The sequence below is a fragment of the Lactuca serriola genome, chromosome 9 (genome assembly GCF_051521515.1).
Source record: "Lactuca serriola cultivar US96UC23 chromosome 9, Lser_US96UC23_V15, whole genome shotgun sequence".
NCBI classification, from domain to species: Eukaryota; Viridiplantae; Streptophyta; class Magnoliopsida; order Asterales; family Asteraceae; genus Lactuca; species Lactuca serriola.
In genome coordinates, this window is record NC_136416.1 from 71,691,539 (window position 1) to 71,705,657 (window position 14,119).

Below are 14,119 nucleotides of genomic sequence, written 5' to 3' on the forward strand. Positions count from 1 at the left end.
CCCTGCAGTTTGTGCGAATTTACACTTTATGCCCAGTTTCGTGAATGGGGTAGAGTTTCGCATCTTAAGCTGTTTTTGGCGCAAAGGGTCCTTACAAAATTCAGAAAATGATTGTTTTTACCCGGATTTTAGAAAATCTTGCAACTTTCACCCAAAAGTCGAAAATTTTCACAAATTGGAAATTTTCAAGGCTTTCGTGATTGTTTTTTCATGCAAGTTTTTCGGTGTTTCATTTTTGTCACACATCAAGGGGGAGTATTGTGAAGATTAATCCTCGGGTGCTTCTCACCCTTAATGGGTTTTATAATCATTTTTTTATTATAAAAAGGGGGAAAATGAAGAATCGGTATTCGAAGCTTCACGTATTCATTTGCGGATTTGAAGAGTGATATCACTTCGAGGGGGCGTTTGGTCTTGATCGCACGAGCTCGTTGGATATTGAATCTGAGACATCCAATCCTAACTTTGAGAGCGAGAATGTTAGGGTGCAAAGTCATGCTTGGATGTGGAGTGTTTAGCCTTACTTTTTTGTATGTGTAAATGGGTTGAGTCTTTCCTATAAATAGGAAGTGAGTGACTCCCATTATGTAATGAACCATTTGGAGAACATTAGTTTTAGAAAGAGAATCTAACATACCTATTTGTACTCTTTCTAACCAAACTAATGAGAGCTTAAAATATTTGTTTACTCGATGTGTTCTTGAATTTGTATGATGATTCACTAGATCTTTCATATTCCTCATATGCAATCATACTCAACAACACTACAATTAATATCAGAGCTTATAATTACCACTAAAATAGCCTTAGATGATGTAATATTCATGCTAATAATTTATGTATTTTTTTACGTAATAATAATTCGTGTATCAATATTTATATTTGTAATTTTTGCGTTTTAATATATTGTTATGGATTTTATATTGAAAAAACCTACACATATCAAACTTTTTGACTACATGAATCATATTTTTACCGACATTTACAAAACCTATGTATACTTACACATAAACAATAGTTTTACCCACATATTGAATTACACGTGTCACCGACAATTTAAAGGGACATGACATGTCACTTGACACGTCATCGCTTATGTGATACATGTATTCCGCCTCATATTCCATGTCAATGTCCACATCAATTTTAAAAACAAACTATAATACTTCTACCGACACACATTTACAAGTTTTAGCCAAATGTGTATCTATAGTTATACCCTAGTATCTATAACCACACATATTATATGTATACGTAAAAAGCTATATCTACAGTGATGAGCCTACACATGTTAACACTTATTTTATGTGTAGGTTACCAACAATAAGGAGCTTCTACAAACACATAACATGTTGTTGTTTGATTAGTGTCTAAGTCCATAACTATTTTGGTATGTACTTGACCCGATGGTGCATGGTCCTTTTGGGTTGCCTTCACCAAAGCAACTTGATAGGATGAATTATGGAGAGAAAGGATTAAATATGATTTATTAATATATTATGAGAATAATATATTAAAGGAGAAATCATATTGTTTAATTAATATTAGTCAAGAATTAATAAGAATTAAGTTTGTGGCTAAAAGAGATTAATTAAACTTAAGGGACTGGAATTGTAATTATAAGATAATTGCAATTGGGCTATGGATTACCTTATAATATAAGGTTGGACGAATTCTATGGGGAAACCCATTAGAAATCGTCCAAGGCTTATTAAAAGGGGGTTCATGGGTTGCTTAGGGCCTAAGCATCCAAATTAGGGTTTCCTTGTTAGATAACCCTAATAGTCTCATTATTTAAAGATCACTTAAGCCCCAAAAACGTGGTGAATTGGTTCTCTAGGGTTTCGACATGTTTTGGGCAGCCTCCTTCTCTTCTCCTCTTCATCCTCTTGCTCTTGGTGTTTGTGAACCATTAGAGGAGTGACATTTGTGACTCTAAGCTTTCTAAAGTCAATACAAGAAGGATTTGAGATTGTTATTACTACATAACAATCAAGGTATGATCTAAAACCTAATTCATATGTTATATTGATTATCATATACTAGATCTAGGGTTTATAGTCTTGGATGAATTGCATGTACAATAGAGAAACCTAGATCCAAGCATTAGGGTTTGTATGAGCACATAGGATGTTCTTATAGCTAAAACCCATCAGTTGTAAACACCCTAATTTCTTGTAGTAGAATCAAAGTCTTCAAATGTTGTAACACTTTTCTTTCCATGGTTGATTTAATGTTTCCATGATTTCAAAATGGTCATTGGTGGATTAAAAAGAGTTTTAAGTTTATTCTACTTTTAAAGTTTTTATTGTCATTTTTAATGTTTTTGAAAAAAATGATTTTGAATAAAACCCAATACCTCCTACTCAAATTATGAGATGTGTTAAAGTATTTTTTTTATATGTTCTATATGGTAAATAGTCTAGGTCCCTATTGTAACTACATGTATTATATATATGGTGAGTGATATGCAATACAATCCTAACAAGGATATTTCTACAGTTATGGTTCCTACTTCGTAGCAGAGATCGATATTTTGTGAATAAAGGGGTGAGCTTGGAGTCGATTATATGTATGCAATACCCACGTGGAAACAATCAAACAACTAGTCATTTATTCATTAAATGTTATCTCGCTTCTACAACGTAGTTCCCTATTGGTCGTTGGTGGGATCTTTATGTTCCTTCCATTGGTTGAATTAGAGAATGACTTTCCAAGTAGATTCTATTAGATTGACTTCGCACAACGTTCTTGTCTGGAAGCAGTGTCTTTGATGGCTTTATAGGTCCTTTGGAGCTTTTAGAATTCACTTATGTTTGGTATCATAAAACAAATGATATTATTTTTGATAGAATAGTTTTGCATACTTTCTTTTGGCTTGTTCATGATAATTCAAAGCTTAACTCAAGTGGGTTTATTGGTTACAAAACCTCATGTAAGCTATTATCTCCTTGTATTGATCGTTCAATAAAAATAACTGCCACCAGCCCATTAGATAAGAATACGTTAAGGCCAACGTTATAAATTGAACAAATTGTTTGGAAAATATCTTGTCTTAAACAGAAAAGTATAATATTCTTTTTATGATGATTACAAATGGAAAAATATAATTCCACAACATTGGAAAGGAGTCTCCCGATCCGTTCATCAGGTATATATGGTCCAAAGCCTGAGTCGTCCTGATTCGGTTTGAATTTTTATGACTTTTTTTTTTGTGATTTCTTGTTCAAATAAGTTCAACTGTTATATGGTCATTTATGTCATTTTTTATTGTTTGTAACCATTTTGCTTCTATATCTTGTGTATAAATAAGATGAGTTATTTTGGTTTCAGCACATCTCTAACAAATGCTTTAATCTCTTATTGAAAAGTTTATGTCATAAAATTAGTATAATTACGGTAACCCCATGGCCTAACTAGATAGATTCTTTTTAACATTGTAACATGGTTTACTCAAGGGCGAAGCCAAAAAAAATTTAGGGTGGTCCTCATATATATATATATATATATATATATATATATATATATATATATATATATATATATATATATATATATATATATATATATATATATATAAAAGATAAAAACTAATTAATGAAAAATGAAAGAAGAATATAAGTAACAGAGGAAAAAATAGCATGTATCCATAAATATTATATCTTATCTTGAAAAGCAAAAAAAAATGAAAATGTTGAGGGTGGGCCTAGGTCTACCCTGGTCCTAGGGTGGCCTCGCCCTTGGGTTTACTGATATGCAAGAAGAGCAAATTCAAAAAACTTTACAACTTAACGGATTTTTGGTTAATATAACAGTCTTCGTCAACAACAACAACAACAACAATTATTCCACTAATATACATGAAAGCAACAAATGCAGGTATATTCCACCAATATAATATACATGAAGCACTAAATGTAAGTAAAGAACAATTTCAAGATGTGAACATAAATTACAATTCATTGTCAAATATGAGAATCTCCAATGTAAACCATTTTTGTATTTGCAAAAAGTAATGTTGTAAAAAACGTTTTACCTTAGCTAGTCGGTGGACTGAGGTTAAACGGTTAATAGGGGGAATAATTAGTGCGGACCAGAAATTACTAATTCATTGAAATTTTAAAAAATTAAATATGTACATACCACTAATATCATAACAAAAAGGTTTAATATAATTAATACAACACTAATTATTTCTCAGATAGTATCTATTAAGATAAAACATTTTCAAAGTGTTAAAATTTCTTTGTTTGCTATTGTTTCGCTCATTTTGTAGGCAAAGATTAATTGATAGACACATTTTAGTCGATCGGGTAGCATCTAGAGACTAATTGGAGATTAATCGGACCTAATCAGAATTTTTACAACACTAACAAAAAGAAAAAAAAATACAATACTTGCTTTTTAAGTACTTTAAAGATTACAATTTAAAGATGAGAACACTATCTGCAATTTCACATGATCACATGAAGAATTTGTGTAGGTAAACAAAATTTTAAGTTGTTAATTATATTGAAATTTAGGTATTACATAAATCTTTATAAAAACAACTAAAAATAAACAAAAGGATTATTATATAATTACATATATAAAATAAATGAATATCCTTTCTTAATTAGGAGTCTTGGTTTATAAACCAAGAGTTAGGGTGGTTGTTGTGTAGTCTATGCATTTATCGCAGTCAAAATTTCAATTGCGGTCACATGCCGTTATTTGAGATCGCGGTTATCGCTGTGGCATAACGGTGATATAGCGGTTTTTTAATATTACGTATAATTTATAATTTTATATTATATTTATATGGGATTTATATATTTGAGTATTATAGTAAATCGGAAACTAGGTAGTGTCAAAGTGTTGAATAGAGTTTAATCTCATTCCACGGGTTCAATATCGTACTAGTATGTCGTGGTTGATTTGATGAGTTAAGTCTCATTTCGTACCTTCATAGGTGTGGATCGATTTACAAAAAACATTAATGGAGTCTGACCATGGCAATTCAAGTTGTCGTGAGTATAGAAAGAGAGTTGTCGGTAAACATAGTTGCTTTGAATACTTTTAATTAGGTTAGTTGTTCAGGCTTTTTAAAATGAAAGTGTACTGAGATCATTAAAACTAGTTTTTCATTGACAAAGTAACCAAATGGCCCAAAATGTGAACGAAAATATAGTAGCGCATGTAGCAACGCTATAAGGGATATGAAAATAGCAGTAAATAGCGGTAAATAGTGCCGCAAATAGCGGTACCGCAAAACGAAAATGCTAAACTGAAAATAGCAGTTCTTGACATCCACAAAACACTATAGCCATAGCGCGCAATTGAAAGCTTAGTGTGTAATTTATGGAAACTTGAGGGTTGTATTAAAGTTTATGTCAAGGTGAGGGAACATTTTACCATTTTTGTAAAGTTCAAGGGAACATTTCACCATTTTTGGAAAAAACTTATTATCTCACGTATCAACTATAGCTATATGGACATTATATTTGAATCTATCTAGGGGAGGTAAGTGCAATTTTCCAAAAGTATATTGAAGATGCTTGTGATAAGGTTCTTTTGGCAATAGACAGAAAAAGATAAGGGCACTTCACAACCACAAAATTTCCCACATGAACTTCCGAAAATGAGTTAAACACTTAAACTAGTTTTCTCTTGGCTTTCTACACAATTTCAAGTTCGAAAACCACCCTCTAATAATGGCTTTCCAAATTCACTCTTCACACCCTCAAATCCTATTCAAAATCCCATCATTTTCCCAAATCCCAACAAAGCTTCTACCTATAACTATGTCATCCATCTCCATATCAACTCTAATCCCAGAACAAACCCCAAAACCAGATGTATACAATGTCAAATTCAAGAGTTTAGAAGCTTGCAAACTTGGTATATCAAGATACCCGGATTTTGAATATAATGCTCAAGGAGGAAAGGGTAGTGGGGTGGGAAAAAAGATGGTGGGAGTTGACTTTAATGGCGAAACATCGGTTGACTTTGATGTAAAAAGTCTTTACATTCCGCCATTAACAAGTTTAACTACCAAGTTTCTTGGCTTGCCTTTGCCACCTTTCTTGAAAATTGAAATCGTTCCTGAGATCTTTAGAGGGATCATCAACATAGAATCTGGCAAGGTGATTTAAGTTTTACTAGATTTTTTGTTGTTTTGTTTTGGCTTTTTTTTAAATAAAAAAAAAAAGACATTAATTTTACCTTGAAAGTGATTTTTAAGTTTTTAGTAAATACGTAACATTTTTGGTCCATAAGTATATACATGTCTTGAATATCATTTTTTTGCATGAAAACCAACCACTATTTCAAAAAAATTAAGCCAATTACATCATTTAGTTTTGATCCCTTTTCAGGAAAATTAAAACATTATAAAGCGCCATTTTCAATTATTTATGTTGTTACGAAAACTAAAATGATGTTTATTTATATAGGTTGATCTTAAGTTCAAGGCAAAATTCTGGTTTTCAATTGGAAGTATTTATAAAGCTCCACCATTGTTGGTGGAGACATTATTAACCTCTGAAGAATCAAAAGGAAGTTTAAGGAGTGGAAATGGAGATCGACTTGATGAACAAGGGAAATGCAAGCTAGTTGGAGTTGCAACTGTTGAACAGATTGATGATTTTTTAATGAATTCTTTTCTTGATCTTCCTACCGAATGTCTTGCTATCTTAAATGCAACTATCATCTTCTCTGAGGATTAAGAACTCAAACAACACCATAAGGAATATAGGAAATTATTATAGGTTTTTTTTATAGGTTCACAACATGAATAGTAAATCACAATCTTGGTTGATTATATAAAGTTTTCTTTTTATACATTTATGCATCTAAATGGGTAAAGATCGTATCACCTACTTTGCCTTATTTTCAACTTGTGATTCTACAAATTTTGTGAATGAAATCGATGCCAGAGCTAAAAGATCTTCCAAAAAGGCACAAGAAACCTATAATAATTAGAAGCTAAAGACAATAAACAAGAATTTGTGGTGATTACAACAAATTCTTTGTATGAGGTTCCACTTCATATCATTATTTTTTGTACCATTAAACATAATGTCATCAAATTTGATGTAATATTATGAAAAGTACATAAAAGTCATAGGTTTAATCACTAATAATTTATTTATTTCATTAGAGCTATCTTATTTGGAAAATAAAAATCATTCCGTCCATTATGACCCTCTATTTGTCTGTTCAACCGGTTGCCATTTTTTTCATTAAACTCACCAAATTGTAACACGTTTTCAAATTTAACTAATGTATAACATTTTTTGTAGTTTTTTCATTTCGTTTGTTAAAGACACTTTCTTTTGTTAGAAAACAAGTGTTAAAGTAAGTGTTTTCTTGCATTTTTTTAGTTTTTTGTTTTTCTAAGAATAGTTGATTTGTTCTGATAGTAACAATTTTTTGTAATGTGGCTGCTTCAACCTTTAATACCATGTCGCATTGAGTTTTGGTGTAATTAACCACAAACATTTGGAAAAATATATTAAAGTGGTATTATTTAATTGACTAGTTATATTTTAAATATAATACTAATTAGTAATTGCAAAATGTAATTCATAAAGTTATTATAATAAATATATTTTTCGTGTAAAAAAAATGGTAAAATGTTTGGCGATAAAACACCACTATAACTTTTTCATAGTCCAATATAATAATCCGAATTTTTTCAAATAAAAAAAAAATTCACTTACATGTATTATTTTTTTTCACTCAAATGCAAGCCTTTGTGAGCAAACAAGAGAAGCATAATCGCCCTTTTTAGCCAATAACTCGGAATGAGTCCCCAACTCTGCAATTTTGCCTTGAGAACAAAGGGCAATTTGGTCCGCATTTTGTACTGTGCTTAATCTATGAGCAATCACTAATGTTGTTCTTCCTTTCATTAATTGGTTGAGGGCATCTTGGACTAATCGCTCACTCACTGTATCCAAAGCACTTGTTGCCTAAAATGAAATAAATAAATAAACATAATATAGCAATGTAAATTTTTTTAAAAAAATACGAAATATTTAAGTAGCAATACCTCATCGAGTATCAATATAGGAGCGTTTTTCAGGAGTGCCCTTGCAATAGCAACTCTCTGTAAGTAATTGTAAAGGTTCAGCAAAAAGGGTAAATTTGTCATTTTTCATTTAAACGTATTTTTTTACCTGTCTTTGACCCCCGCTTAGCAATCCTCCTCTTTCACCAACCAGGGTATCATATCCCTTTGATTAAATAAAATTATTTAAAAAAAATAAATAAATAAAAGATAAATAGGACTAAGGGGTTGTTTCTTGTTTACTTAATCCAGACAGAATGACTCACTGGGTTAAGGGTAAAATGGTCTTTTGGAATGTAAGGGTAAAATGGTCGGTTAAATTTAGTATTTTTTGCAACGTAAGGGTAAAATAGTCATTTAGTTAAAATTGATGAATATAGTTAAAATGATCTTTTGGAATGTAAGGGTAAAATGGTCATTTAGTTAAAATTGATGAATATGGTTAAATTTATTTTTTGCAACGTAAGAGTAAAATAGTCATTTAGTTAAAATTGATGAATAATAGTCAGATTTATTTTTTGGAACGTAAGGGTAAAACAGTCATTTAGATAAAACTGATGAATATAGTTAAAATTGTTTTTAGGAATGTAAGGGTAAAATGGTAATTATTAGTGAGGAGAAAGAGAAACCTCTGGGAGTGAGATAATGAAATCATGAGCATTGGCGGCTTTGGCGGCTGCGATGACATCATCTCTTGACACGTTTTCATCCGGAAGGCCATACGCGATGTTTTCTCCAACAGAAACCGAGAAAAGAACAGGTTCCTGTAACCAATTGTGTTTTTTATTAAAACTAAAAATAAAAGATTGAAGAAATAAATTTGGTTAGATAAATGATTGTGAATTATTACAAATTGAAGAGCATACTTGATTGACTATCGAGACTACACGGGCCCATTCACTTTTATCAAATGTTCTTAAATCTTCTCCTCCAACTGATATCCTGCCTTGAGTTGGCTGCAAAAATAACAGATTTTTTCATTAATTTATAATAATACGTATTAAAATCATAGAGCCATTGTTTTTTTAAACTTGACTTTTTTTGTAGTGATTTTTTTTAATGTTTTGAAAAAACTGTTTTTCTCGGTTACCTGGTTTCGAAATTAGGACTAATATAATAAACCAATAAAAAGCAACTGGTTTATGAATAATATAGTTTTGGGTTTTAGAGTTTGGCCACAATACTTTCATATGTTGGCGGGTTTGGTCCTTGTGTAGAAAATATTACAAAAGTTGTCCTTATAACTTATATAAACAGTCCCTGTGGAGTTTTTTTACAAAAATGGTCCATGTGGTTGAATAGAAAACAAATTACAAAACTTTCGTATGTTGTCACGTTTGGTCCCTTTACAGAAAACAAATTACAAAACTGTCCCTGTAATTTACAGAAAGGTACCTCTGCAGAATTCCTTTTTACAGCAAACAATCCATGTGTTTTAAAAATTTAGAAAAATAGTCCCTGCCTAATTAAAATATTTAACCTGCCTTTACAGTTTCCACTTAATTTTGTTTTAAATGAAAGTTTAGGTCATCTTGTATTATTTTTTTTTTTGGTAAATTACTTGTTTTTGTTAAATTTTATTAGTAAGTTCATAAAAGAAAACACAACATACGTTAAAAAAACAAAAAAAAAAACATAGTTCTTTTTTCAAAATAGGGAAAATGGTTTTTTTTTATCGAACAGAAATTACTTAAGTGATTAAACCAATAAAATAATAAAAATACATTGTGTTTTTCTGTAAATATAATAAACTTACCTCATAAAACCTTGCCAATAGCTGTACAATAGTACTCTTTCCAGCACCACTGGACCCCACTAAAGCAGTAACACTTCCACATTTTAAAGTCAAATCAAGGCCATTAAGTACTTCCACATCAGGCCTCAATGGATAAGAAAAATGCACATCTGAACATTACAACAAAAAAGAAAAAACTAATTATAGAAAGAATAAAAAAAATTTACAAGAAATAGCAATATTCTTTACTACTTTTACCAATATAGTCAATGTACTTTATTTTCTACCACAACGTAATTACACTTTTTTACCATTATTTACATTTTGTACCCATAATAGCAACATAATTACACTTTTTACTCGTATTTACATTTGGTAAGTAAGTTGCTATTATGGGTTACATATTGCTTGTGTTGGTTAAAAATGTAGACAAAATTACAGAAATGGTCCCTGTGGTTTGCATTTTTTAAGGAAACAAGTCCGAACCTTGAAAAAATTGGATAGATGGTCCTTTTGAGCATCTTTTGTTGTGGTTTTGGTCCCTCTAAAAACTGAAATGACTATTATACCCTTTTATACTTGTTTTTATATTTTAATAATTAAAAAGTAAGAAAGGGCAAGTTAGTCATTTCCGTTTTGGGAGGGACTAAAATGACAATGAAAGATGCTCAAAAGGACCATCTATTCAATTTTTTCAAGGTTTGGACTTGTTTCCTGAAAAAATGCAAACCACGGGGACTATTTTTGCAGTTTTGTCTAAAAAGTATAAGCATGTTGACATTAAAGATATAAAATATGCTGCCTATATTGGTAAAAAGGTAAAATATGTTGCTATTGTAAATAATTTTATTTACAGAAAGGGTTAATCTCAAAAAAAAAAATTATATTTTGTGCTTTTTCCAGATTAAACCTCAAACTTATTTTTTGCCTGAAAAAAACCTTGCATTTTTTCATTTTTCCCGATTTGGCCCTTTTAGTCATTTTTTGCCAAAAAGAATTGTAAAATGTGAGGGTTTTTCGAGAAAAACTAAAAAAGTTTAGGGTTTATTTGGAAGCATTTAGAAGTTTGAAGGTTTTTTTTTTGGAAAAAAATACAAAGTTAAGAGCTTTTTCCGAAAAAATAGAAAAAACAAGTTCTTTTTCTGGCAAAAAATAAATATGAGGTTTAATCCGGAAAAAACACAAAATATAAGTTTTTTTTTTTTTGAGATTTTAACCCTTACAGAAAAAACTGGCTTAAATTATGTGTTTTTTCATACCTTCAAGACAAATATCACCAGATTGTGCAAGAACACGAACACTGTTTCCTGATGTTAAGGATGACATGTACCTTGTGTTTTGAGATCCCCTTTTATCATTTTGGTCATTTAACAAAAACATATTTAAATTATTATTTATTCCCTCTTTTTCTTGTATGATGTCTTTTTGTAAACCATAAGCTAAGGCTTGATCGATTTCTGAGCTAGATAAGATAGAGTTGATTCTTTCTGTAGCTGCAAAAGCTCCCCTTAAATCCCCAATTGTGTTCACAAGTCCTTGAACCTAATAATAGCAACCTACTTTTAACTACCAGTGGGGCCCACAACCACAATTAAATAGGAAGGAAAGAAAGTATGAGTCTTGTTATAGTTATACTCACAGCAAATGTTAATGTGAAAGTGTATCCAATGAAAGAAGCCACAGTTCCCACTGACATCTCACCCTTGAAAAAGAAAGAATTTGGTATTTAAATTTAAAAAAAATAAATAAATAATAATAAATGAAGTTGTTTATTTGATATATAATAGCAACATACCGCTTTCACTTTGTTTCCTCCAAGAATATACAAAGCCATTAAAGATACATACACTGCAACTCTAGTTATTGATTCATTGATAGATTTAAACACTCCAAGCTTGATGCCACTGCTTTGATAAGAAAGAACCTACAATATAATAAAGATCAAGAGAAGGGTATTTACGTCTTTTGCACCAACAAGAGAACAAGATCAAGACATTAAATGGGGCCCACGTATCTAATTCTAACCTGGTTGCCAAACATTGACATTTGACGTTTTTCTCCTCCGAATGACCTTACCTACATGCACCAAAAAATAATGTTAATTTGAGATTGAGATTGAAGTTTACCTTTTTGGGTCTTAATGATATATGACAATTAGTAAACTTTATGTCATAGAGGGGTAAAATTGTAAAAAGGAATATGAGTTGAGAACTCACAGTACGGATGGCAGAAAAGGTTTCAGTGATACAATCGGCTATTGAAGCTTGAGTCAACCCATAGGCTTTAAATACTTTCACAGTTGATCGTTTGTATACAGCTGGATACATATACATACACATGTATATATTAGTCAACAAGTAAAGATATGAAGAAAGGTTAAAACCTTAACAAGTTCTAGAAATTAAGGGTGGATTAGGGTTCTTACAACTTAATATGAAATCTTCATCACAATTCCATCATGAGCAAAAAAAAACATAAAATTCTTATTGAAAGTTTAGGTAAAGAAGAGTCTAAAAATAACTTACCAACTAAAGTAGATACTGCAAGCATAAGTACACCCAAAATTGGTGCAAGTTGAGGGGCAAGAACAAACAGTAAGCACATTGTCCCAACAACCTGAGAAGATGATGATAGTTATACAAAGTAATGAGAACATATTATCAAGATTCTTTTATAAAGTATAGCATACATGACACAACATTCTCAATTGATGTGCATAATCAATGTGAAATCTTTTACCTTTTTCTAAAACGTGTGCGATTTCCACCAGGTGTAATGGATTTATTAATTGTTACTCATAAATAAAAGCTTGTTTTGTACTTTTGTTTTCCTTTTTTCTATAAGAAGTCTCACTTTTCTCATTGAGAAAGAAGGATAGAAATAAGCATAAGCTCACTTTTGTTTAGTGTAGAGTAGCTTGCCTCAGTTAGTGCCCTGAAACCTCGATCTCTTGAAATGTTCTCACTCACAATGTTCTTAAAAGAACCCAAATCAGATGTCAATAAAGCAGTGAGTTCGCCAACCTATCAAGAACAAAGGACAGATATTGTGACAAACAAATTCATCAAATTGTATTTCATAATGATAGTAGTCACTGTGTAAAAAATGAGTTTCATTCATACCTTGTATCTGTCAAAGAATTCCACCTACAGAAATGAGATGAAAGTATTAAACCTTGGAAAGTATAACAATCACAGTAAAGATATAAGCAAATGATATTACCTTGTGAATCAAAACGCTGCCAAATATTTGAGCTCTTAAGCTAGACATAACCTTCTCCCAAATCGTGTTCATATTCACAACAAATATAACTGTGAAAATCGGTTCCAATGTATATAGAACTCCAACCTTGCTAAGAAGCTGCCATAAAGGCTCCGATCTTGCCCCTATTAGTACCTCAAAAAACCTCCCTACAAGTAGAGCCCAATTAATGATCATTCACAGTAACTAATGTTACTATTTCAAATCACACAAATCACTTATTTCGTTAATTAAACAAAGCTAGCTTCAATCGTGCTGTAAATTAAAGCTTCGTTGATTCTAAAAAATGAATTGTATTTCTGGAACAGAACGAATATTACAGTGCCAGTGCATTTGATTTATGATTGATGGACTAATATTAAGAAATTAAGTTGCAGTAGTTACTTGCCGGATAAAATCGGCATTGAAAGAGTGCAAGTGGTACAGCATACGAGGCTAACGATCGAAGCTGCAACTCTAAGCTTATGGCGGGACAGAAGCCTCAACAACAAGCCCAAACTTATGGCATTAAACCGTTGTACCGGTTCGGGACTGGAATCGGATTCCTCTACCTTCGGATCCTCGGCGGCGACGATTGCATCCGAGGCCGGACCTGTTATGTAACCTGCGGCGGTGATAAGGCTGGATTTATTGCGAGTGGAAGTTAGACGAAGTTGTTGCTGACGGAGTGGCGGCAACGAAGAGGTAGGTCGGCGTTGTCCACGGAGGAAAAGGAGTTGCCGACGGTGGTTGTGAAGTGGGGGGTGGAGAGGGAGGAGGAGGGAGAGAGATGTCATTGTTGTGTGGTGCGTAGAAAGGAAGAACTCTATTGCTTCAATTCTTTTCCATTTACATGTGTTTTTGTAATATCACATTATCGCATGAGTCATGACAATAACCATTTATGATACGACAATAGTCATGCCATCTTTTCAATGTTGAGGGTTTGAGACGACTATAATTTATTATTTTGACCCAAAAAATGAAAAATAATGAAATAGGAGTTGTGAGTTGTGACTCAACAAAAAAATAGTTAGCAAAAAAAACAATAAGAAAATATATTATGTTTCTTTTGGATATTTCTATCTAAT

The 14,119-nt window shown here is 31.6% G+C and overlaps 2 protein-coding genes across 2 annotated transcripts; one reads left to right on the forward strand and one right to left on the reverse strand.

The window, feature by feature from the left end:
* The first annotated feature begins 5,566 nt into the window (after positions 1-5,566).
* Positions 5,567-6,822, forward strand: LOC145075207 (ATP-dependent Clp protease ATP-binding subunit). The gene is made up of 2 exons (XM_079021508.1): positions 5,567-6,125; positions 6,435-6,822. Exons 1-2 carry the CDS (start codon positions 5,694-5,696, stop codon positions 6,705-6,707), a joined length of 705 nt encoding a protein of 234 aa, XP_078877634.1. The 5' UTR covers positions 5,567-5,693; the 3' UTR covers positions 6,708-6,822.
* Positions 6,823-7,609: 787 nt separating this feature from the next.
* ABCB28 (non-intrinsic ABC protein 8) lies at positions 7,610-13,897 on the reverse strand. The gene is made up of 16 exons (XM_079021507.1): positions 13,438-13,897; positions 13,011-13,198; positions 12,911-12,934; positions 12,710-12,811; positions 12,314-12,404; positions 12,005-12,105; positions 11,814-11,864; positions 11,584-11,712; positions 11,428-11,490; positions 11,048-11,330; positions 9,810-9,958; positions 8,920-9,009; positions 8,683-8,817; positions 8,163-8,219; positions 8,036-8,092; positions 7,610-7,955 (listed from the first exon to the last, which is right to left on the reverse strand). Exons 1-16 carry the CDS (start codon positions 13,823-13,825, stop codon positions 7,719-7,721), a joined length of 2,145 nt encoding a protein of 714 aa, XP_078877633.1. The 5' UTR covers positions 13,826-13,897; the 3' UTR covers positions 7,610-7,718.
* Between the last annotated feature and the right edge of the window lie 222 nt (positions 13,898-14,119).